The sequence below is a fragment of the Lissotriton helveticus genome, chromosome 6, assembly GCF_964261635.1.
Source record: "Lissotriton helveticus chromosome 6, aLisHel1.1, whole genome shotgun sequence".
In the NCBI taxonomy this organism is placed as follows: Eukaryota; Metazoa; Chordata; class Amphibia; order Caudata; family Salamandridae; genus Lissotriton; species Lissotriton helveticus.
The window spans coordinates 446,870,801-446,896,440 of NC_136067.1; the positions used below are offsets into that span (position 1 = coordinate 446,870,801).

Here is a 25,640-nt window from a genome sequence, read left to right on the forward strand (position 1 = left end):
GTCCAATGTACATTGCCAGTCTTGCCAAACTTGCCAGGCAAGTGATAAGAGTGGGAGGAAGGTCAAAGCTCCTCTCCAACCATTCCCAGTTGTTGGAACACCCTTTGAAAGGGTAGGGATGGACATTGTGGGGCCATTGGATCCCAAGACAGCCATGGGCAACAGGTACATCCTGGTCTTGGTGGACCATGCCACCCGGTACTCGGAGGCAAGCCCTCTCAGGACAACGATGGCACTAGTGGTGGGCCGGGCGTTAATGGGGATCTTTTCCTGAGTGAGGTTCCCCAGGGAGGTGGTTTCCGACAGGGGACCAACTTTATATCTAAGTATATGACATCCCTGTGGAAGGAGTGTGGTGTAACGTACAAGTTCACCACTCCTTACCACCCACAAGGTAATGGCATGATAGAAAGATTCAACCAGACCTTGAACGGCATGATTTTTTTTTTCTTTTTTTTTCTTTTTTTTTCAAAACCTTTATTGTTATCCTCAATGAGTACACCGCTATTTAGCCAACAACCCGGAGGCAGGCAGCTTAATTGCATTTCCTTCTACATTCAGATAGTATCAGGTGTACATTTGCGCAGTATGTCAACACATTTTAAAACTCATCAACAAACTACAACATACGTGAGTGAGTGTCGCATTTCAGCAAGCCCTAGTCCAAAGGCATATCCCTGGGCACTTCTGCTATTAGCTGCTGTCCACTAAGCTGGTCGCAAGCCTTAAACCACCCCCTCACCCTCCCCAGACTCACCCCACCCGCATCTCTGTCACTTTCGTTGCCGTCCGATCTAGCCAGCCAGTCCACCAACGGTTGCCAAATGTCTGCTGGTCTTGAACGCAATGGCATCAGTTCCCAATAGGCTGACAGCTGGTCTTTACAGTACAGTGCAGATTTTACCCAACTGGACGTTGTAGGTGGAGCCCTTTGCTTCCAATGAAGTGCTATCTGTCGCTTGGCAAGTAGTAACAGAAGGGCTACCAGCTTGCGGAATGCACTTGGTATGGGCATCACAAATCCCAGCAGCGCGACAAGCGGGTCAGGGTCCAGGGGTGTACCCATTATTTGCCCTAAGCTACGGAAGGTAGTCTCCCAGAATGCGTGTATTGGGCCACATTCCCAGGCCAGGTGATAGAATGTACCCTCCCTCACACCACATCTCCTACAAGAGGCATCTGCCTGCAGACCCATTCTAACCAATTGCTGGGGCGTGCGGTATGTCCTATGCAAATAATGAAAGTGTATGAGCCGCAACCTATAGTTGGGCGAAAGGTGTTCCAGTTGTGTGCAGCGAAATGTCCATTGTGTCTCCGTGATGCTTATACCCGCCTCCACCTCCCAGGCCACCCGTGAGTCAATGTGTGGGACAGGCGTCGCATTCTGTGTAGCCCTGTATATTCGTGTTATCAATTTATGCGAGGAGGCGTTCGATAGTACGTCCTCCAAAGCCGCCAGCGTCGGTGGGACCTCAGGGAAAACCGGGTACCTTTTTTTGCACGCAGCCCGTAGTTGGTAATACCTTGAAGGGCATGATTAAGGGTCTAACAGAACCCATGAGTTATAAGTGGACGTCCTCTTGCCATGTCTTCTCTTTGCCTACAGGGAGTTACCCCAAAAGTCTCTCGGGTTCATTCCCTTTAATCTTCTGTATGGTCACCCTGTGAGAGGACCTCTAAGTTTGGTGAAGGAAGGCTGGGAGAAAAACTTCCCAAGATGTGTTTAGTTACATGCTGGCCTTCCGGAACCAAACTGCCCGCTTCAGGAAACTCGCTCAGGCGAACCTCGAGGCCAGCCAGGAAGAAATTAAGAAGTGGTATGACCAGAATGCCACTCTGGTCGAGTTTCAACCTGGACAAAAAGTGTAGGTCATGGCCCCAGTGGAACCTTGTGCCTTACAGGACAAGTGGACTGGGCTGTTTGAGGTGGTGGAGTGCAAAAGTGAGGTCACCTACCTGGTGGATTTGCAGGCTCCCCGGAACCCTTTGAGGATCCTCCATGTGAACCGCCTCAAACCCCACTTCAAGAGGTCCGAAGTGAGCATGCTCTTGGCGACAGATGACTGGGCGAAAGAGGCGAGTGAACCTCTCCCCGACCTCCTGTTGGCCAAGGAAGGTGATGGGTCAGTGGAAGGTGTGATCTTCTCCCCGACACTGACCGCCGAGCAGCAGAATGACTGTCACTGGTTGCTGGGACAGTTTGCCCCACTGTACTCCCTGACCCCAGGTGTTACTCACTGGTGTACCCATGACGTGGACACCTGTGACAGCCCCCCTGTAAAGCACAAAATTTACAGGTTGGCTGACCGGGTCAAGCCCAGCATCAAGGAGGAGGTCTCGAAGAGTTTGGTGTTAGGGGTGGTTGAGCGGTCCAGCAGTCCTTGGGCCAGCCCGGTGGTCATGGTCCCAAAGGCTGCGGCACCTGGTGCTACGCCAGAACTGCGGTTCTGTGTGGACTACCGTGGACTCAAAGCCGTCACTCGAACGGACGCACACCCCATCCCCAGAGCTGATGAGCTAATTGATTGGTTGAGAGCTGACAAATTCCTCAGCACGTTTGATTTGTCGGGGTACTGCCACATTGCTTTAACCAATGGTGCCAAGGAAGGTCCGCATTCTCAACCCGAAGGATATTACCAGTTCCAGGTGGTGCCCTTTAGGTTGAAGAATGTCCCTGCCACCTTTCAGAGGTTGGTCAACCAGGTGTTGGCTGGGCTGGAGGATTTCAGTGCCGCCTACCTGGATGACCTTGCGGTGTTCAGTTCCAGCTGGGAAGAACACATGCAGCCGCTCGAAGTGTTGAAGGCGCTGCAGAGGGCAAGCCTCACGATCAAGGTCAGTAAGTGCCAGATTGGGCAGGGTTCCATGGTGTAGTTGGGACACAAGGTATGAAGTGGCCAGGTGGCACCCCTACAACCCAAGATTGACACCATTCTGGCTTGGGAGCCCACCAAGACCCAAATTGAGGTGAGGGCCTTCTTAGGACTCACCAGGGACTACAGGAGTTTCATCAAGTGGTATGACATCACTGTTGCCCCCTTAATCGAGCTGACTTCTACAAGCAACCCAAGAAGTTGATCTGGACTGAGTCTTGCCAGAAGGCTTGTGATGCCCTGAAGACCTCCATGTGCTCCTTGCCTGTGCTCAAGCCACCAACTTCTCCGAGGAATTCGTCCTACAGACCGACGCTTCAGAGCATGGAGTGGGAGCAGTGCTCTCACAACTTAACGAAGAGGGCTAAGACTAGCCTGTAGTCTTCCTTAGTCGGAGACTACTCCCCAGGGAACAGAGGTGGAGTGCCATAGCAAGGGAACCGTTCGCTGTGGTCTGGGCACTGAAGAAGCTGAGACCATACCTGTTTGGGACTCTCTTTCGGTTCAGACAGACCACAGGCCCCTCAGATGGTTGATGCAAATGAGGGGTGCGAGTCCAAAACTACTGAGGTGGTCCATCTCCCTACAGGGAATGGATTTTATAGTGGAACACCGTTCCGACACAGAACACGCCAATGCAGATGGTCTGTCCAGGTTCTTCCACCTTAGTGAAGAGAACTCCAAGGATGATGGGTAGTTCTCCCTACTTTCAGCTGGAGGGGACATGTGTTAGACTTAGCATCTTTTGGTGTGTTTCCCCTGAATTTTTGCTTTCTGCCCTCCTGGTTTTGACTCTGTTTTTGTTGGCGTAGCATTTCTGCGCACTTTCTTCACTGCTGATCAGTGGTAAAGTGCAGGTACCCCTATAGTAAATTGTGGTATTGATTAGTGTTTCCATGTTTGGACATTTGATTTACCTATTGGCCCCTAGTAAAGTGCACTGCGTGTGCCAGGACCGGTGAATCAAATACTACCCGGGGGGCCTGCAGCACTGTTTGCGCCACCTACCGTGAGTAGCCGTAAAAACTGTAACCTAGACCTGCCATTGCAGAGTCTGCGTGCAGTTTGTAACTGCCATGTTGACTTGGCCAGTGCATACACTTGTCTGTCCCTAACCCTCCCTTTTCTTACATGTCAGGCACCCCTAAAGTAAGCCCACTGTACCCCTGTCGGCAGGGTGCAGTGTATGTGAAAGGTAGGACATGCCCTGATGTGTGTGGCATGTCCTGGTAGCAAATTACAGCCCATTTTGTTTTTTACTACTGCAAGGCTACCTGTTCCCCATAGGACAGAATGGTAAGTTTGTTTATAACATCTTATAAACATAACTGGCCCGGGGAAAGAAAATAAAGTTTAGTATGCCTGCACTCAGAATCAAAAGATGCATATTTTAGTGAAGGTGATCTTTATATTCTGGGTTTGAAAATACCACTTCTAGAAAGTGGGTATTTTCTTGCTCAGTCATCCCCTGTGCCTCTGTTGGAATGTGGTTTTGGATGACAGAAGGCTGGGGAGCAGGAGTGGCTCCAGATAGTCTAGGTAGGTCAGGAAAGGGCTAAATAGACCTGGGCTGTAATAGGTGAAGGGGGAGGAGATTTCCTTGCACCTCAAAGGGCCTGGTGTGCCTCTGAAAATGCGGTCTCCACCTCCTGCCAGGAAATCGCACCAGAGAAGGCAGAAGAGGTTCTGGCTGGGCCCAGACACTCTGCCTAAGAGATCAAAGGACTTTGGGATATAAATATTGGGGGCCAGACCTCAAAACTTTACAACTTTTTTGGATCAAGAAGACTGCCAAGAAGAAGAGCCGGAGAAGCTGTGAGGAGGACCTACCACTTTGCTGTGTGCTTTGCTGTTTTGACCTGCAGTGTCTGCTTCTGTCCTGGGCAGTGAAAGGACTGGACTAAACTTTCTGCAATCTGCTTTTTGAGTTTCTCCAAGGGCTTGAGGTAAAGCTTGCCCCCTGTTCACGGAGTGGCAGAAAAAACAAAGACTTCAAGCTCTTCTGCCCACAGCACTGGGAACTATGTGTGTTTTGTGCTACAGCAGAGGAAAAGCAACCCAAGAGGTCTGATGCTGCTACTGACTCCATGTCCTGACTGCACCGCAGAGGGCACCGCCACAACGCCGCACCGCGACCTGTGGGCACCTCACTCCAAACTGCCTCACTTCACGGCAATGCCCTGGCACCGCAGAGGGCAATGCCACACCGCGACCCTGTCCCCTCAGCTTTCAGGTACTCCTCTTCAAGAATCCACATTCGGATTTCTCTGGACACTCTCTCCTCTCCCAGCAGCCGCACTTTCCTTAAGTCCTCCATTGGGGTCGATAGCGGTTTTCGACCCCACTTCACACCTATGCACCAGACTTCCCTGGGATAGATAACTTGGCTACAACAGTATCCATGGGTGGGGTGGCTCTCTAACCTTCAGCCTTCTATTGGGTTTCTTCAGGGTCCACTTGGGAGGGTCCCTAATCTTTAAAAATCCAACCGCGACTTGCACATGGACTTGTACGGAGCATGTGTTTGTGTTCACACATTGCACACGCTCTCCGTGATGTCTCTATGTACTTACCTTGGGTGATTCTGTGGGTCCCCAGCAATTCTACATTCTCTCGACATTGTCCTGACTCATGTCGTGGTTCTTATAACACTTTCTTAGTATATGGTTTGGCCCCCCACCCCCACGGCCCACTGTTTATTAGTGCTATTTACAGTGATTTCTTTGTAAAGTATTGTGTGGTTTGTGTCTATCTCTGTGTAGGAGATACTGTATCGTATTAGATAGTGATATATAATAATTACATATTTTTTTTATAAATACTTTGTGTGGTTCTTTTTAATTTAATCTATACTATAAAATTGCATTCTGGTAAAACAAGCTGCTTTACACTCTTTCAAGACTAAGCCTGAAGGCTGCTCCCCACAGCTACCACTTGGATATCTTTCTAAGGTTGTCTGAGACCTCTAAACCACCATAAGGGTTGTCTGGACTGGTGCAAGGTGCCCACTTACATTAGTGGACAGCATATATCAGGCCAGCTTCTCACATCCTCCAGAAAAATGGATTTGACGTGGCTGAAGTTAATGCAATGGCTACAGAGGACAACAGTCCAAAGGAGAAAAAAATGAGTCTGTTTCCCTATCAGTTCAATCCTCTTCATTGGAGCACCAAAACTCAAACAAACATGTCAGAAGGAACTTTAACAATATCGATCAGGAAGGTGCACACCGAATTTGGAATTGGACCCCTAAAAACACAGAGCCACAATCAAATGAAAATCCCTGGTCCTGGATTTCCGGCAACTTGAACAGCAATAAACAGGGAAGGCACAAACATCCTTTTTAGCAGAAATTTAACAATCGTTTCTAGGAATAGAAAAGCTACCTCTTATCCTAGAAAACTCCCCTTCGATAGTTTTGTTACAAGAAACATGGTCATTAGACACTTTTTCCTAAAAATATTATTTTGTATTTGATTTCGCAGCTTGAGGCCACAAAAAACGGTCACGCAAAATGAGGCCGGGCAAATCTCATAAGGAAAGAAATCCATTGGGATTTAGAAGTAATAGATTTGTTTCTCTTGAATGTTCAATGCTTTAAAGTCAAGCACTGAAACGAAAGTTTGAACAACATCCAAGATTTGTTAATCTTTAATGTCTATATTCCACCGGGACCCCTCTATCATTCCCTATTGGGATAAACATTTGAGAAGATGGAAACCACAACGGCCTCTAAAGGCTACCCTCCAGTACTAATGGCCGGAGATTTCAGTGGGAAAATTTCAAGCGCTTTACTGGACAATGGGAGAAAATACAAAAAAGAGGTAGCTTATTATATCCCAACCCCAATATTCCCTACAAAGATTAAATCAGATAAACGAGAGAATTACTATTGTCTCAGGTCTCCGCAATGAACAGAGTTATTTTAAACGGAAGAGTAGAATGTGACATCCCCACTGCCTACACCAGAATAGGTACCTATAGATTATCCATTTTAGACTACGTAATCTGTAGTATGGACCATTTTGAGAATGTGCAATCACTGAATGTACAGGGCACACACGAAAGCAATCATGTATTTTTATCCCTGGAAATAGAAGTCTTCTTGCAATCTACATCCTCATGGTCTTTACAGTCTCTGAATGGTCTTGCCAATATAGACCAAAATAAACAGTGGATAAATTGGAACTCTAAAGCTATCGAGATAACAAACTATGCAATTATTGCTGCACTTCTAGATTTCTCGAACAAAGAAGTAAGCCCTATAATAAATCTTGAAGATACAGTGTCCTCTGTCGTTGCTTCCCTTCAGGAACTTTCAAATAGGCAAGACAAAGGTAAGATTTATCCTAAAGGAAAAAATACAGATTACCAATCACCAAAACTAAATATCCTGATCAGATTGCAATTTCAAAATTTCTCTGGGACAAGACCGAAAGAAATAATGTTGGAAAAAAATTGACAACGGAAAAAAGTGAAAAATGGCAAGAGCAAGAACACAAAATTGGGCCGATATTCAAATGGCAGTAAAAAGTAAAAATAGTAGAGCATTCTGGAGCATATTCGCCAAACAAATGGGCATAAGGCAAACTATACAAGCATCTCCAGTGTCCACATTGGACTGGGAAAAATATAGCCATAACTTGTACAAACTTAACTCACAGAACTTCGAAAAATTGTGTCAGCAGACTCTTAGTAGGTATCAATTTAAATTTGATACCCTATCCCTAAAAACTAAAAAATAGTCCATTATATAAAGGCTGCACGATCTTCAGCTGCAATGGGCCCAGATAATATCCTGATTAAAGTTCTGCAATCCAATCCGGATGAGTGGAGCAAATTCTTACTCCCCCTATTTCTCCATTGCTTTGCAACAGGAGAAATTCCAAGATCATGGTGGGGTAGTATTGTGGTTCCCATCTTAAAAAAAGGCTCAAGAACAGACCCAAACAACTATTGTCAAATCACTCTACTAGATGCAATGGGAAAGACTTTGCAGCCTGCGTCCTAGACCCCCTGAAGGACTGGGCCTCCTTCAGTGGAGTGATTCCTATGACTCAGACAGGATTCCGCTCAAAACGTTCAGTAACAGACAACATTGCAATCTTGCAATCGGTCCTTGACAAATATGTTGTGTCAAAAGTAAAAATTGTATCCTGTGCTTCTCTTGATTTTACTACTCTATTCGATAGGGTAGACAGGTAAATACTCTGGAAGAAACTGGAGAGGTTAGGGATCCCACACGATTTACTCACAATAATTATATCTCTTCACACAGCAACATAGTCTAGAGTCCAAACCGGGGGGGGGGAGGGGAGAGGAAATTACTTAACTGGACCAATACCCACGACAAACGGATTAAAACAAGGCTGTCTAATTGCCCCCATGTTATACTCTCTCTATTTAAGCGACATTCCGGAGTATTTTATTCAAGTAAATAATTTCCCACCGAAATTAGCACTGAGTGATATTCATATTTTAATGCATGCCGATAACATTGTGATATTAGTTCTTACAGTGATTGATATTGAAAGACATTTCTAGAGCGCATGGTTACCCGGGGGCATCCCAGCGCTAAATGCAAGGCAGCTTTGAGTTACGAGAGGAGTTGAGGAAACAAAAAGGTCTTTAGAAGCTTGCGGAAGGTCAGATAGTTCGGTTCAAGGTGAATCCATAGGGGTAAATGGGTCCACAGTTTCGCAGCATTATACACGAAGCGGCGCCCTCCGCTTCATGATTTCCTTATTTTAGGAACTGCTGCCAGCTGCTTGTTGTCAGATCTTAAAGACCTAGAGGGGCGATAGGGCTGAATGATCGATCTGATGATCGGTGGGCCTTTGCCTAGTAAGCCCTTGTGAGTGATACACATCGCCTTAAATTGGATTCTTTCTTGAATCTGTAGCCAATGGAGCAAAGTAAGCGCAGGTTTAGCTGACATGCGTTTGGAAGAATTAGTAAGCAACTCTGCCTCCTAATTTTGCACAATCTGCAGCCTATTGATAGTAGAAATAGGAGCTCCTAGGTATAGAGCATTAGCATAGTCCAGGCGAGACTGAATTAGTGCCTGGACCAGCACTCTTCTAGCAGTGAAAGGATGCAGGGGAAGGATCTTTCTTAGCATTATTAAGATCCCGTAACAGCAAGCTGCCACCTCGCGTGCTTGCTCCTTAAAATCCAAATTGTGATCCACCCACACTTAGTGAGTCTTAATTTGAGCTTTAGGGGAGAGAGATGGGCCAAGAAAAATAGGCTAGAAGGGGTTTATTCTCCATGTAATATAATTACCCAGGAGCATCAGCTCTGTCTTGGCTCCATTAAGTTTCTGACTTGAGCTATCCATCCAGCTAAAGACCTTTTCCAAGCATGATGACAGGCCTGAGGCTGAGTTGTCCCCTTGACTAAGCGACACCACTAACTGCATAGGTGATGATCTGGATACCAAAGGGTGTTACTATTTCCGATAAGGAACTCATATAAACGTTAAATAAAGTGGGGCTCAGGGACGATCCCTGAGGAACCCCACATCTAGGAGGCATTGGGCTCGAGGTAAATTCCTCTTCATAGACTACGAAGAATCGATCCTGTAAAAAAATGTGCTTGTACCTCTGGATCAAGGTTAGGTGTTTTTAAAAGAGCTCTAACCATAGCCTGTTTCCAAAGGGGAGGTACTAGTCCCCTTTCTAAAGAAGCATTGATCACTTCTAGGATCACAGGTGCTACAGTCTGAGACTAAATTTAAAATACTAGGGGGGGGGGGGGCTGCATCAGTGGGTGCTCCATCAGTGGGTGCTCCATATTTCAGTTGGCTCAAAATCCCCTGAAGTGGGATCAAATTCATTGGGGGGATTGCCTACAGCAGATGGATGAAAGAGTTAGATGGAGGTAACGTCTGCGGAGCTGTCGCCACAGGAAAAGCCTTCTAAATAGTTTGTATTTTCTCATAAAAAAATCCTGCAATAGAATTGCAGCGTAAAAGGATATCAGCAATAACAATGAGGGGTGCAGGGTGATTAAAAGTGATTTAGCAATCTTAAAAATTTCTGAGGGTAATTTGCTGTTGAAGTAATTCTTTTTTCATAATAAGGGGATTTAGCAGCTTTTATTTCAAGTTTATAGGTCCAAGTCTGTATTTCATTTTATTAGCACCTGTAGGATCTTTCCTCCAATTCCTCTCTAGCCTCTTACTAGACTGCCTAAGTTCCCGCAGTTTAGGCGTATACCAGAGATTGTGATTGGCTCCCACCTAATTATAAGTGCGTTACTTTGGTAGAGTAATGTCGAGTGACGACTCTAGCCATCTATTAAGTGTATCATTGGCAGTTATTGGATTGGAATCTATAGTGGATTAGTGTCTTCCAAAATAGTCATCCACGATTTGGTTGACAATTTTGCCCACGCACGTAAATGTCTGATGCTTTTTTCCGCTGGAATGGGAGCGTCTTGCTCTGTCCATATAAATGGGATAAGAGAATGATCAGCTGTCAACTAGTTACTGTAGTGCTAGCCTTTGTCTAGCCCTCAAGATGATCTCCACGTGGTTCCCCACCCAGCCATTTCCAGTGACCCCACCTTTTACAGTATAATAACTTGTCATAGGAGTTGGGGGTTATTCAGGTGAGAGAGGTTCAGGTGTCCCTTCTGTTCTGTGAAAGTGCCAACTATTGCAGCCCAGCCCAGTCCTCATCCTCTGGCTTTCTTTGCATACCCTTTATAGGTCTCGGCTGTAGACAGCGCATGCACTATCTCAAAGAGACATGCTGAATTCTCGATGTGGGCTTCAGCCCAACCATAGGCTTCCCATTTACTGGCCCTATTGTCGCTCTCCCATTCTTTCTCCCCATTTGTCCATGAGTCATTTGTCATGGCCCTTCATGTGTTTGCCCCTCCCAAGAGCAGGAATCAAGTGCAGTATCTCTCTCTTTATACCAAATGTAGGAACTTATTTTCTCTTCGTTTTACGAGCCAGCCTCTGGAACGCCGGTGTTTATTGCTCTAACTTGTGCCCATGCTGCTGCCTTGCTTCTATTGTCCACTGCTGTGCCCACGGGTGCTGCAGCATCCACTTCCTCCTCCTGTGCTAGGTACCTGCAGCCTCCAGTGCCCCCTCCCGGGGCCTGTCGGTCTGTTTCTCACCATGGAGGGGGTTTTGCCACTCTCCTATCCCATCATCCCAGCACCGTGCCTCGGCCGGGCTGCTGCAGCTCATCCTGGTGTTACCATTGCTACGCTCACGGCGCAAAACATTTGGCCTTGGCTTGTTTCATTGGTGATTTCAAACAATACCGCCCAAAACCTTTACATCGGATGACTGCCTGCTCTCAGAAGTGAAACTCTCAAAACCAAGTTCATCTAGTACTGAGGAGCCTGTGCTTCCTTTACCATAACTGCTGTTTTCTCAACTCACTTCATTTACTCCCTCTCCTCTACTCCCCACCTTCGCCACCCTGGCACAAAGTCTTAGCATGCAATTCAGCTCCTTCAGGAGGCTGGAGCCTTTCATGACTTTTGATACAAGACCAGTTCAATTACTGAACATTAGAACAATCCCCAACAACATTTTCATATTGCGAAGCCTTTCATCAATACTGGTTATAAGCAAGTAAGATTAAAAAAACACCGACCTGACTACACTCCAATGATACTTGTTGGACCTGGCCCTTTTTGCAGGGTTATCCTAAACATTTGTGCCTTCTTCCTCCTATTTTTTTCTGACCTGTTGTTCTTGGTTTTAGGACTCTGTGCACTTTACCACAGTTAACCAGTGCTAAAATGCATATGCTCTGTCTAAATTGTATTGTTGATTGGTTTAACCATGACTGGAATATTTCATTTACTAAGTCCCTAGTAAAGGGCACCAGGTGTGCCCAGGACCTGCGAATCAAATACTACTTGTGGGCCTGCTACCTGCTAATACTGATAATCAATTTTAAATCCAAGTCAACGCGTCGCAAGATTACTAGATCAATGCTCACTGACACTATTCATTAGTATATATTTTTAGAACATCATTTAGTTCACTTTTATACTTTTTTTAACAAAACAATGTTTTATGTACAAAGATAAACAAACACCACAGAAATATTTACCAAAGAAGACTTGAAAAAAGGTGTAGGAAAAAATCACACAATGACCCGCCAACAATTTGGCATGTCTTACCGCTCACACTCGTACTTGATCATTCATACAACATTCCCCATTCACCAGCAAGTAACATCCTACACACAATCACATGCCCACTCCTTGGTTCCCAGAGTCTTTGCCTGTCCTCCCACCAAGCTGTCTCTACCCCCTCCCCCGTCTGAAGCCAGGTCAGGGCAAGGTTGGGTCTTGTGCTCTGCAAACACTTTCCTTGGAAATGTGCATACTGAAAGGCAGAAAGTCGACTGAGGACATTCTGCCATGAAGAAGAGCTGGATGCTTTAGGAGGGACTTAAATTCAACCTGTTGCTTTTGTTGTGATGGCCTGCTGCTTGCTGCTTTCTGTCCTGGGAGTAAAAGGACTGTATCCTGCTTCCATGGGCCTGAGTTGAGCCTGTCTCCTTTTAAGAAGTCTTAGGGCCATCAAAGACTTCACCTGTGAGTGCCTGGCTCTTCTGCTGTGGATGCTGACTTGCCAAGTGGTGCCAAATCCAGTTTCTGGTCCTTTGAATTGAAATCTTTTGGTTCTGAGGATAAAATTCACGCATCGGCTCCCAGTGCCTGTTTTATCGACGCTTCACTGTCAAAGATCAGTGCATCGCCGCTGCATGACCCAAAGCATGTTCCCCCTTAACTCTTCGACCATGGCTTTCATACGCAGTGTGTCAGTAGAATAATCGCTATCCTTTGAGGAATTATTTATATGCAAAATAAGTTTGACACTTTTTCACAGTCACAGATGTGATCCAATTAGTTAATCGTAATAAAAAGGAGAATTACATTCACGGATTAATTCAAATACAAATGTTTTTACTTCATTTATATTATACTTAAATCATTATACAAGACATCCACATATTTTAGATACAAACAGTATATACAGATGGCAACACTGCCACTACCAAGACCATCCCTTCAGTCTTCTTACTTTTGTCATAGAATTGATGGAAGTTCAATCACTCTTTTTAACTAAAATGATATGGACAGCATATATGACAGCCCATACAATCCAAACTTCAAATATTTACATAAATCGTGAAAAATATTTTAAATCCTGATAATCAAAGGAAATAAGGATGTGTTGACGTTTCGGTCTTTAATGGCCAAATTGGTCCGCCAGACCATTCTCAAATCCAATTCACCCCACACCAATCCAGTCTACCCCAATCCAATCCACCTCACCCCACTCTAAACCAAAAGAATCTGACCTACTCCAATCTGCTTTACTTTAACCAAAAACAATCTGCCACACACAAATCCAAAACAATCTGCCCCACTCCAATCCAAAATCTGCCCCACTACAACCTGCCATACATCAATCCAAAACAATCTGGCCCACTACAATCCAAAAAATCGGTCCCATTCCAATTGAAAACAATCCGCCGCACTCCAATCCACCTCCCTGAATCCCAATTTTTCCTACCTCAAATCCAGTTCACGACACACCAATCCAATCTAGTTTAATCCAATCTACCCCTCTCTAATCCAATCCACCTCACCCTACTGCTATCTGCCCCACTCCAAAACAACCTTCCCCACTCCAATACAAAACAATCAGCCTCAATCCAATCCAAAACAATCTGCCCCACTCCAATCAAAAACGATATGTCCCAGTCCAGTCTGCTTCAATACAAAACAATCTGCCTGCTACGATCCAAATCAATCTGTCCCACTTCAATCTAAAACAACTTGCCCCACTCTAATCCAAAACAATCTGCCCACTCCAATCCAAAACAATCTCCCCCACTCCAATCCTCCCATTCTAATCCAAAGCAGTCTGCCCCGCTCAAATCCAAAGCAGTCTGCCCTGCTCAAATCCAAAGCAGTCTGCCGCGCTCAATTCCAAAGCAGTCTGCCGCGCTCAATTCCAAAGCAGTCTGCCGCGCTCAATTCCAAAGCAGTCTGCCGCGCTCAATTCCAAAGCAGTCTGCCGCGCTCAATTCCAAAGCAGTCTGCCGCGCTCAATTCCAAAGCAGTCTGCCGCGCTCAATTCCAAAGCAGTCTGCCCCGCTCAATTCCAAAGCAGTCTGCCCCGCTCAAATCGAAAGCAGTCTGCCCCGCTCAAATCGAAAGCAGTCTGCCCCTACATTTCAAAAGTTACCATCCTCGGAGTCTGAAAAACAATCTTCCCTATGGGCAATTTCTTAGGGTAAGAAGAAACTGTTCAAGAGTTCAAGACTTCGACATTCACGGTCAAGCACTGGTTAAAAAATTGCAGGACAGAGGCTATCCAAGAAAGCTTCTCAAGCATTCGATGAAAAGAGCCAGGTGGACACCCAGAGAGCATCTACTTGAAAAGAGATCCAGATCACCAACGCAAAGTTTGGTGTGTGTATCTACATTTGGACCACACACACACCCGCTACAGAAAATCATTCGTAATTCATGGCATTTAGTCGAAGAGGTCCTCCCCGATGTGGGATCACCCTTGTTCGCACTAAAGAAGAATCGCAGCATAGGGGAACAGATTACATCAACACGACCCCAAAAGAGTACCATATTCTGCGCGAATCCAGTGAAGGGTCATCGTAATGCGGTACTTACTCGGTGTGCAACCTGACACTCGAGGGATCTCTATTTACAGATGGTAGGCAATGTTGGCGGCACGAGGAACATACTAACTGCAAAACAAAGTACGTGGTGTATGCCATTCAATGTCCCTGCCAAAAGGTGTATATTGGCAAAACAACACAAATGAGCCCAAGGATCATTCAACATCGGTCCAGAATTAATAAAAAAATTTTGACTGCTCCGTTGGTGGCGCACTTTTTACAGAAGAATCACAAGGCGGAAGAACTGAAATGGACTGTGCTGTCAGTTATTAAACTGGGTGGAGGTGGCGACCCTGAAATTCGATTATCTCAGAGGGAAGCGTACCTTATACTCAAATTTGACACAGCCAACATCGGACTCAACGATTTGTCCGAAATAAGCAATCTATGAGCCAACCCTGCCTCTGCCTCTTGACACCTCTGCTAAACCTCTGTCCCACATGACCGCCTTTTGTGGTTTCGGTTCTGGCATGTTCCTGAGTCTTAATGTGCCCTTGGTTATATCTTGCAGTTTGCCTTTAGGCCACCTAACGATCAGTACTTGACACTGATCCTAACAGTCTGTTTTGGGATGCGGACTACATGTTCCATCGTTCCTAGTCTCATACACAACTCCCACTGGCTTTCGATTGCTAACTGGCACCGGGAATGTGGACTACATGTCCCACAATTCCCAGCTAAGCACGTGATTCCCAGCAGCTCCCTTGACCTAGTTTCTCACGCGCGCGGCTCACTGATGCTACACGCCGCCCGCCTGTGAGGAGAGCAGATAGTTTCTGCCGCATAGTGAGTAATATTGTTTTTTCGCAGCAATGCTGCACGTCCCGTTTTGTACGAGGTAGCGTGGATTTCTAAACGCAGATTTCGGCTTCCTTCTAGGTAATTTCGTGCCGATTAATCAGCAATAAGAGCCCCATGAACTGAGCCAATCCATCTTGAGACGCATGGGAGACCCCTGAGCCACGCCGCGGGCCTCATATAAAATTGTGAGTTCCTAGCGGGTACCAGCAAAGAATCCCGCGTGTATTAATACAGATAAAATGAGTGGCTTTTTACAAATACATACTCCACTCTTTCCCTCAGGTTGGCCCCCGCAGATCTTTTGGAACCCTTGTCCCACTTGATTCTCCAATACTAACTTGCGCCTACAGCACTCCTTTATACAGGTAGGCTCCAACCCATGACACATTCTTTAATGTACATGTTTCAATATATGCAATTCAGACGCTCTGACTGGCGGCCACTGTTCTGATACACATTTTTGTCCAGTGACAGAACCGCGGCACGTGAGAGAAAATCCACGTCACTTCAACAATCTCTGAGTGACAATTTCCTGCCATTCCCAGGTACCAATTACATTCCGCCTCTGAGTCTCGAGTCTGAGAGTTTGTTGAGTTTTTTAATTTTTCAATCTTTCTGTATAGCTGTGCACAAATCTTACACCACCCTTTCACTATTATTATTTTCAGTTTGGGCTTCATCCAGTCCATGTCCTGAGGAGAACCCGTAATAACGTTGTGGTTCGAAACGCGTTGACCCTGAGCCTTGGAAACAGAACAAGGGTGCCACTAGGGCTGTTGAAATCTATACAGTGTTTTCCCTAGCTTTGCAAACCATTAATTTATTTTCCTATCCTAGGCTTAGATAGATAGGCAGGCATTGTTTTTGAACTGTTTTGTCCGCCTGTCTTATTGTACCTAATTTAAAGGACTGGTTTCTAATGTGAATTGATCATTAGATATTTGATTTATCGGTTTTTGCTGTTGTTTGTATCAATTGAGAATTTTCTTCAAGCACTTGTATAGCACTTGTACATTTATTGCACACTTCACTTGTTTATATGTACATTTTCACTGTCTACTGATTGTCCTTTTTATGATATATATAAATGAGATTGTGTAATGTTTTTCTAAAAATACAAAATATCTAAAATAAAATAGATGACCCTCCAGAACTAACTGGCTGGGTGGGATCAAATAAATCCGAAAATAAATCTGTCTGGCTATTCTGTTTCTTTAGCACATTTGAGTGGTCCAAGCCAGTTCAGATACAGGACCCAAACCTGTGTTCTTGTCCGCTCAATTCCAAAGCAGTCTGCCCCGCTCAAATCCAAAGCAGTCTGCCCCGCTCAAATCCAAAGCAGTCTGCCCCGCTCAAATCCAAAGCAGTCTGCCCCGCTCAAATCCAAAGCAGTCTGCCCCGCTCAAATCCAAAGCAGTCTGCCCCGCTCAAATCCAAAGCAGTCTGCCCCGCTCAAATCGAAGCAGTCTGCCCCGCTCAAATCGAAGCAGTCTGCCCCGCTCAAATCGAAGCAGTCTGCCCCGCTCAAATCGAAAGCAGTCTGCCCCGCTCAAATCGAAAGCAGTCTGCCCCGCTCAAATCGAAAGCAGTCTGCCCCGCTCAAATCGAAAGCAGTCTGCCCCGCTCAAATCGAAAGCAGTCTGCCCCGCTCAAATCGAAAGCAGTCTGCCCCGCTCAAATCGAAAGCAGTCTGCCCCGCTCAAATCCAAAGCAGTCTGCCCCGCTCAAATCCAAAGCAGTCTGCCCCGCTCAAATCCAAAGCAGTCTGCCCCGCTCAAATCCAACGCAGACTGCCCCGCTCCAATCAAGCTCACTCCATCTCAATATAACCCACTCCCATCCTATCCAGCCCAATCCAATATACTCCACTCCAATCCACCCCACCCCAATCCAATCCACCCCACCCCACTCCTATCCAATCCTCTCCTCTCCAGTCCAAACCACATTACTCCAATCCACCCCACCCAACTCCATTCCAACCTACCCCATTCCATTCCAATCCCATCCAACATACCCCACTCCAAACCATTCCACCCCCACTCCAATTCACTCCCATCAATCCCGCTCCAATATATCCCACTTCAATCTAATACATCTTAATCCACCCCAGTCCAACCCACTCCAGTCAATCTTAATCCAGTCCAATTCACCCCACTCCAACCGTCTTAATCCACCCACTCCAATACATACCACTCCACAGCATTCCAATCCACCCGACTTGCAATTCCATCCAACCCACTCCACTCCAATCCATCCCATTTCTGTCCAGTCCACTCAAATCAGTCCACTACACCCCTATCCAATCCACCCCACCCAAATCGAATCCACCCCTCTCAATCCAATCTAGGAGCTAATGAAAATTCCTTAGCTAAAAGACATTCACATTGACAACGTTAATAGCGCTCAAATTGCCAAGAACTATTGGCTTTGCCAATGCTTGTTGTTTCAGTACCTGGCTGTGGAACAAAAGTTCCAGCAGGAGGTAGGATTCAGAAAACCTGAATAACCCTTGAGGGGTTCTTTCCTATAAGTCCCCCAGAGACTGCAGGTGGGGGCTTCCCATTTTCGTGCTGGGGGAGTCTGTGCTGCTCCTGCAGCACCCCATGCACCTTTTCCAACTAATGGAGGTGACCCCTTCCTACGGGGGCCACCACGCGCCAAAACAAGCAGCATTCCCCATGCCTTGCATAGCATTATGGGACGTTTTGCGCTCAGCATGTGAATATTAGAGTAGCGCCTCTCCCGCAGCTCAGGGGAGAGCCGCTCTGCTGTTGCTGGCGGCCTCACACTGCATCTGCCCTTCTTGGGGGCCCGGTCTCAACCGAACCTTGTGCACACAGGGTAGTTGAAGAGCATCTCGGGAAGCCCATGCCCGGCTGCTCTTGCCGGCTCCTCGACTGGCCAGCACCCTCGCATGCTGCCGCGGGAGCCTGCACTTCCATTCTGGCCTTCCAATTCCTGCTGGCAGACATGGAGCCTCCTCCCACTGGTCGGGCGGAGCCTTGGCAAGTGCAACGGCAATCCCCCCTCCTTCCCGCTAAGTCCAGGACCTGGAATTGGCGGTCCCAGACCGCAGAATTCTTCATGGGGAGCGTGACAGCACTCCCCTACTTTGTCTTCGGCGGGGCCCGGAGTTGGGGGTCCCTGGAATTCCTTTGCGGGGAGCAGAACAGCACTCTGTTTCTTTCTCTCTTCATGGGGGGGGTTTGATGGCACTCCCCGACTTAGTCTTTGGCGGGCCTGGAGTTGGGGGTCCCGGGCCCCTGGAATTGCTTCACAGGGAGTGTGACTGCACTCCCCAGCTGTCTCTTCATCGGGGGTCAGGGTAGACTCCTGGTACCCCTGGGGGCAATTCTTTTCCGACGGCGTTCCCCGACCACTTCTTCTTGGGGCAGCCCCCGGGACCTGACCCACCCCGAGGGCACATCCAAGACCACGCGCTTCGTTGTCGGTCGCAGCAAAGGTCGCCTACCTTCTGGGGGGCATATCGCGCCCCTGTGCGGCCGATTTTTGACAATCGTGGCCTCTTCTTGCTCCTGGTGCCCGGCCCTATCCACCTCGAGCACTCTTCACCACCCTCCTGGCTTCCAAGAGGGGGGCTCGGCAAGGAGCTGTCTTCACTGGCTCCCTGCACCAGCCTTTCACCTGGCTCTCCTTCTGAGCCTCTCCTCTCCTTTTACAGAGGGCCAGGCTTCTCCTCACTTGCCCTGGACTCCCTCAAGGGTGCAGTCCAGAGTCCTGGGGCAGTGAGGGGGTTCCTCCTTCGTACTGCCCATGGTGCCAGGCTCCAGCACAAGTCTTACTCAGCAAGACTACACCCCGGAGAGAGATTCTCTTCTTGTGCAAGACCTTTTAAAAGAAATTGGAGGGGGCTGGCAGGAAGGCACTTCTGCCCTTTCATGCAGCGACACATCACCTCTCTGACCCTGCTCCCTTCTTACTGCACAGGCCTCTGGGATACTTCAAGATGGCGTCGTCCAGGGGCCTCATGTCACCTGGTCTCTTAAAAGCCCTCTTCTTGACTTCACGACCCGGAGCAGGCCAGGTGCCTGGCCCTGGGTGACGGATGCTGATGGATAACCTGCAGCTTCACCCCCATCTCTCCCTCCTGGAGAGAAGACCTTCACCCTTGGAATGCTTGCAGTAAAGGGCTAGGCCTCTGAGGCTACAGCTTGGGGAGGAAGGTATTAAATCCAGCCTTGCAGGGTCACACCCAGCCAGGCTCTGGTTATAAGCGGAGTCTAAGGGATATGGCATTTCTGGATGACACATAAGCAGCACAGATATGGCTATGGACTCAACAGAATACTTCTTTTTACACAACTTAGTTTACTTTGGTGCATGTCTGGAATTTGTAGGCCCTAGGGAAGTTAAACTACCACATGTGGTCCCTATCTTCATAGGAGAGTAATGGAGTGTTTCTACAGTGAAACAGTAAAGCACACTGACTTTCCCATACATGTCTCCCCACATTATAAAGCCTATTCCATGTCACCACCCAAATATGCACACCTGCATAATTCCTGTCACACCATTCTATCTGTACCTGCTCCTGGGCTGTGCACAGGAATGTCCCCCATGCAGCCCTTTCATGGTGCACACGCGTTTGCACACATGTCTACATGTAACCAGTACTGTGTCCCTTAGCCTGGCTGCAGCGCATCAGCCTTCTCACGCATGCAGTCTGTTCCATCATGAGTTCACTGTGGGCAAATCCCAGCTTATGAGGCTTCCCACAATAAAAGCTCAAAAATTAGATGTTCAAAAAGTGTTAAATCCTGGTGGTACAGATGTTCAGAACTACCTAACAACTTGTGTTTGATTTTGCAAAAGATCTAATGGCACTACGGTTTAGGCGTACAAGGGGTCCTATTATGATGTCGGTCGGTAAGCTTCTGACCGCTCATCGGAGGCTTACAGACAGTCATCGTTGGTTTACATTCCAACCGGAAAGCTATATTGTCATATATATATATATATATATACATACATATATATCTCCAACACAAAAAGGTTACCCTTGTAGGAAGAGCCACAAACAGGTTGGTTTGTATTTCTTTCGTTTAATTTCAAGGAAGCTGCAAAACAAACAAAAATTATTTTCCAAAAGTTCAGGTGCCTGACGCGTTTCATGCGCTCTCGCATTTCCTCAGAGGCACAGAAATAATCACTGCGTGCAGCCTCCAGCAATCTTAAATATGCAGTCACCTGCCCCAGTGGGCGTTGGCCAGCGCTAAGCCTGCTGGTCAAGGTAGTGCCAAGGTTAATCTCGAGTGAGTGGCTTGCAACACAGTGAAAATTTTCATAATGAAAGCCACAGTGGGTTGGAAGAGGGTCTCTTTTTTCCATCTTGCACTGTAATTTCTTCCAAGAAAACGACCTTCCTGCCCTTCGAATGCTGTTTCGCATTGATTACAGCACTGGTCCATTTAGTTCTGGCAGGGCTCTTCTCCCGACCGGGACAGCCGGTATAAATCCAACACGAAAAGGTTACCCTTGTAGGAAGAGCCACAAACAGGTTGGTTTGTATTTCTTTCGTTTATTTTCAAGGAAGCTGCAAAACAAACAAAGACATTCTTTTCCAAAAGTTCAGGTGCCTGACGCGTTTCATGCGCTCTCGCATTTCCTCGAAGGCACAGAAATAATCACTGCGTGCAGCCTCCAGCAATCTTAAATATGCAGTCACCTGCCCCAGTGGGTGTTGGCCAGCGCTAAGCCTGCTGGTCAAGGTAGTGCCAAGGTTAATCTCGAGTGAGTGGCTTGCAACACAGTGAAAATGTTCATAATGAAAGCCACAGTGGGTTGGAAGAGGGTCTCTTTTTTTCCGTCTTGCACTGTAATTTCTTCCAAGAAAACGACCTTCCTGCCCTTCGAATGCTGTTTCGCATTGATTACAGCACTGGTCCATTTAGTTCTGGCAGGGCTCTTCTCCCGACCGGGACAGCCGGTATAAATCCAACACGAAAAGGTTACCCTTGTAGGAAGAGCCACAAACAGGTTGGTTTGTATTTCTTTCGTTTAATTTCAAGGAAGCTGCAAAACAAACAAAGAAATTATTTTCCAAAAGTTCAGGTGCCTGACGTGTTTCATGCGCTCTCGCATTTCCTCAACGTTACTGCATTCAGCGATTCTCAGCCAAACAACGCTGACGCCGTGCGTGGCCGCAGCTGCCACACTATATTTTCTCCCAACTTCCCGTTCACATCCGTGTTCGGTTTCACAGGAAAAAGACGGCACACCAGGTAGGACCGGCACAAATAACTTTATTGTGCACTCAGTAAACAAAGACTATATACATAATCTCAAGAAGCTCGTCGGCCAGTCAGAAGCCACACATAATCCCTAACAGAAGACGTTTCCGGCGTCTGGATTATGATGTTGGTTTCTGACCGGCTTTCCCTGTTGGGCTTTCCGACATGAAAAGCCTGTCGGAAAGTGACTTTGGGGGCCCCTAGCAGGGCCCTCTTCCCTCTGTGGCCTACGGTTGTGGGCCTGTGACTCCCAGAAAATCTCTGCACCGTGTGGCAGGCTCCATGAGGTGCCTACCACACGGTGCAGAGATTTACACAAACTCCCATTTCTCTATGGTAGCTTGTGCTGAGGGCAGTTTCCTCCTGCACCATAAGTTCCTATAGAGAAATGGGAGTTTGTGACTGCACCATGTCCTGTTGCATCCTAATTGCGGTTACGGGACCGCCTACCGGAGGTTGGTTGGTTCCACATCCGCAAATAATGAGCCCCTAAGTGGCTAGAAGGCTCAAATGCTGGTTCGGAAGTTGACGATGTGCCTTGTACCCATGTGCTACAACACCAATGATAATTAAGCGGGAGAGATGCACCTGCTTAACCACAAATGTAGGGATTATCCAAATAATAATGTAATATGTATTACTGTGTTTTACATGTTTTTAACTTTTCATCATGTTATGGAAACGACCAATACAGTTTGTAATTGTTTTTTACAATCCTAGCACTTTGAGAAGTCAGAAGTTTTGTTCCGATATGGTGCCTCATGGCTGCGATATTAGCACTGCACTGGTAACTTTATCTGAAACAAAAGCTGCGATATGTTGTTTATTTACAATAAAGCAATGCGTAAGAAAGTGCCGAGAAGCTTAATATGTTGTATATTGCTGACCCGAGTTGCTGGATGCTCTGATCCTTCATGTGTTTAGAATTGTAATTTTATCAAACTTTATTTATAATATTTCACTTTTATCCCTTTGATTGTTGGACCTTTACAAATATGTCTATTTATTTTTGAAGTTTGTACTTTTATGATCTTAGGAATCGAAAATAAAGTATAAATGCGGACTATTCTAATTTATTATCCTTTTCTAGGTTTGGTGTTAACCACAAACTTTTGATTTTATTCAAGTGATATATATATATATTATTCATACATCAGCTTTCAGTAAGCCTTCTTCATCTGTTAGCCCGATGTTGTCATTCACTTTTTTCTTCCGTCCAGGACTATATGGGGCAGTGGGTCAGTCAACTTCAGCCATTGGCTGACTTCACGGTAACAGCTTTCTGCTCTTTCACATTCAGCATCTCCACACATAAAGTAGCTCATTCCAGTATCCTGGTTTACCATGTGTTCTTTTTTTTTATTATTCGCAAAACTTGCGGGCAGCCAACACCAGATATCTTGACTTTGCTAGAGCTTGTTTTCTCTTTGTTTGCTTCATTTGCTTTTGTGCAGTTGTCGTTCTTTGACTTGCTTAAACTTTTTAATTTCACCTACATGTTGTTTTCGAAAAATGTAAGTTATTTCCCGTAAACCTGAAATAGGATTGTGAATTCTGGTTCTTTTTGTTTTTTAGATTCGTCAAGAAATGAAACTACAACTACAACTGCTACTGCACTATATACTTTCGAAGGACAACAGCCAGGTGACCTCAGTTTCAAGGCTGGTGATAAAATTACCGTGCTGACCAAAACCGATGCACAGTTTGACTGGTGGGAAGGAAGGATTCGAGGACAAACTGGGATTTTTCCAGCCAACTATGTTAATTTGGACCGATGATTAAGAATCCTTTACACAATATTACTTTCCGCTTAACTTAAGCTCTGCTTCAAGACATGGACTAGTATACGTAACGGGGCATTGCGCACTGATTAACATTATGCCCACACAAAATAATTCTATTCCAGGTTACTGTATTGCAAAGCTAGCAAACAGGGTGCGTTTTCTTGTAATGCTGCAAGATGCATTCTGTATCCGAAAGCAGGCCCTGCTTTTTATTTAATTACTGAAAAAGCCATTTCGAAAGAACCTCCAGGCATCTTGTTTATAAGAAGACATCATTTATGTAGAGTCTGTTAAATTGAAAGCGTTGACTGCTGTTACGGGGAAGCCAACATCATAACGGGAGTGTTTTCATAGCGTAACCGATAACAGATTTGGTTCTAAGCGCTAATGTGACCGTTGTGCTGAATTGTGGAGCCCGCAATGGAAAGACAAGTTTTCTTATGCTGAGCAGTGACAATCATAAATTCCAGTTTGGGGGGGGGGGGGCAAGAGTATAGTTTTGACCCTATGCTTAATGAATCATACTCCAGTTTCCGACTCCTTTTTAGTGCCACCAGAGAAACCAACCAATATTTATTAATGTGAGCACTCTAATCCAAAATGGGATTCAAACTTCGAGTCTAGTAAGGAAAAGCTCTGTAGCCATGTCCTGAACAGTCGGCATTTTCAGTCCCGAGATATACCATTTCACCTCACATAATGTTTAAATTGGAAATAGGTAGTAACAATTCATCACTGCCTATGTGATGTATTTTAAGTAAACGCCCACTTTTTATTTCCTTTCAACTCAACAAATTACTGTACGGTACCAAAATTGCCTCTTTATAAATTATTCGTGAAAAAAAAATGTTACACGCATTTATTTAAACAAATAAGAATGTTTCAGTCGTTAATTAGAAGTACATTTGGATGCTCGGACTATAAGCACACAGATGAGTGTTCCATTCCCTTTTGTTCCACGCAATGCGCCGTTACTCACGACAAATAAACATTATTCAGCAACTTAAAGCACAGGAAAGGGACGCACTATAACTTAAACCGTTAAACAAAAACATTAGAATTTCGATCAACATTTAACCTTAGCCTACTCTGCTTTTTAGTGATTAATTGATTTTTCATTATTGGTTCTCCACCGACACTCGTGAACTTGTCTGTTACCGTACGCTTGTTAAGTATTAAAATGTCGTTTATGAGCTGTTAAATGTATTATCCGTGTATCTGACATGTTTAAGGAAACCAGGAAAAAAGTACCTGGAATCTAACATGCTTTCCTATTTTTCGTTTGGTTTGGGTGATGCAACGCTCTTTTTCTTTTATGTCAAATGAGGTTGTATTGATTATCATCAATACTAAAAGTGAAGCATTGTATACATTATTAGTTGATCGGTATCATTTTAAATTAAATTTGTCAAGCATTAAACTGTTCTATAATTATACTGTGTTTTGACAATGATTTTATGTGAAAATAATCTAAACATCAAACTGATGCATTTAAAAATAAATTCTATTCTAAAAATATACATTTTGACAAATAAAATTATGTAAATGATCTGTCTTCAGAGACATTCTTTGTGAATTCTGTTTTTTGAATAAATACTTTGTCTAATTCCAGTAACGCTTCTCTTTTCTATGCTTTATGAAATAGCTCCTCTTTTTGCCCAAACCAGTTATGCTTAGAGGAAGTTCTGTGTTAATGTTTTGAAAAAAATAATTCCTAATTTGTTGTCACTATACTGTGCAAGTTGAAATCAGGACCAGTGCTGCTGATCCTCAGAGGTATTTGCACAAATAAGTTTAACCTTGGTGTGCAAATAAATCTGATGTAGGCCAAAATGTTGATTCACAGAATGTGAGTTGGCAAAATGTTTCCCATTGCTAAAGGTGTTTCGAAACAAAAAAATCCACAATATTGTGGAATTTCTGCCATCTCAGATTTGTGATTTGAGGCAGCTTTGTGGGCATTTCTCAAAAACCTGTAAAGTGGAGATATAAGAATGGAGGTATCACATAAGCCTTGCTGGCAGGTTTCCATCCTCAATACCATTTTAAATTCACTCCAGTAGTAGGAGTAAAGGTATATGTAGGGTGGGAAGGCTTAGACAGGACATCCAAATTTAATCAGGGTGTAGAGGAAGTGTGAGAAATTGGGTTGTTGGTTGGGATGTGACCCCTTGTCAAACAACCATATTTCCTAGTAGGGTGAATCACACAATGTCACTAAATGAACCTGTGCTTAACCCT

The 25,640-nt window shown here is 45.6% G+C and overlaps 1 protein-coding gene across 3 annotated transcripts in view; it reads left to right on the top strand.

Moving 5' to 3' along the window:
• SH3YL1 (SH3 and SYLF domain containing 1) overlaps positions 1–25,640 on the top strand; it is an 898,181-nt gene that overhangs the window by 672,371 nt on the left and 200,170 nt on the right. For 2 of the 3 annotated variants that reach the window (XM_078647883.1, XM_078647884.1), the window contains exon 10: positions 23,191–24,960. The exons of the other annotated variant lie outside the window; for it this stretch is intronic. In XM_078647883.1, the coding sequence (XP_078504009.1) occupies positions 23,191–23,393 (203 nt within the window). In that variant the 3' untranslated portion in view covers positions 23,394–24,960. Of the gene's footprint in view, positions 1–23,190; positions 24,961–25,640 lie in introns of those variants that run through there. 3 annotated transcript variants of the gene reach the window in all.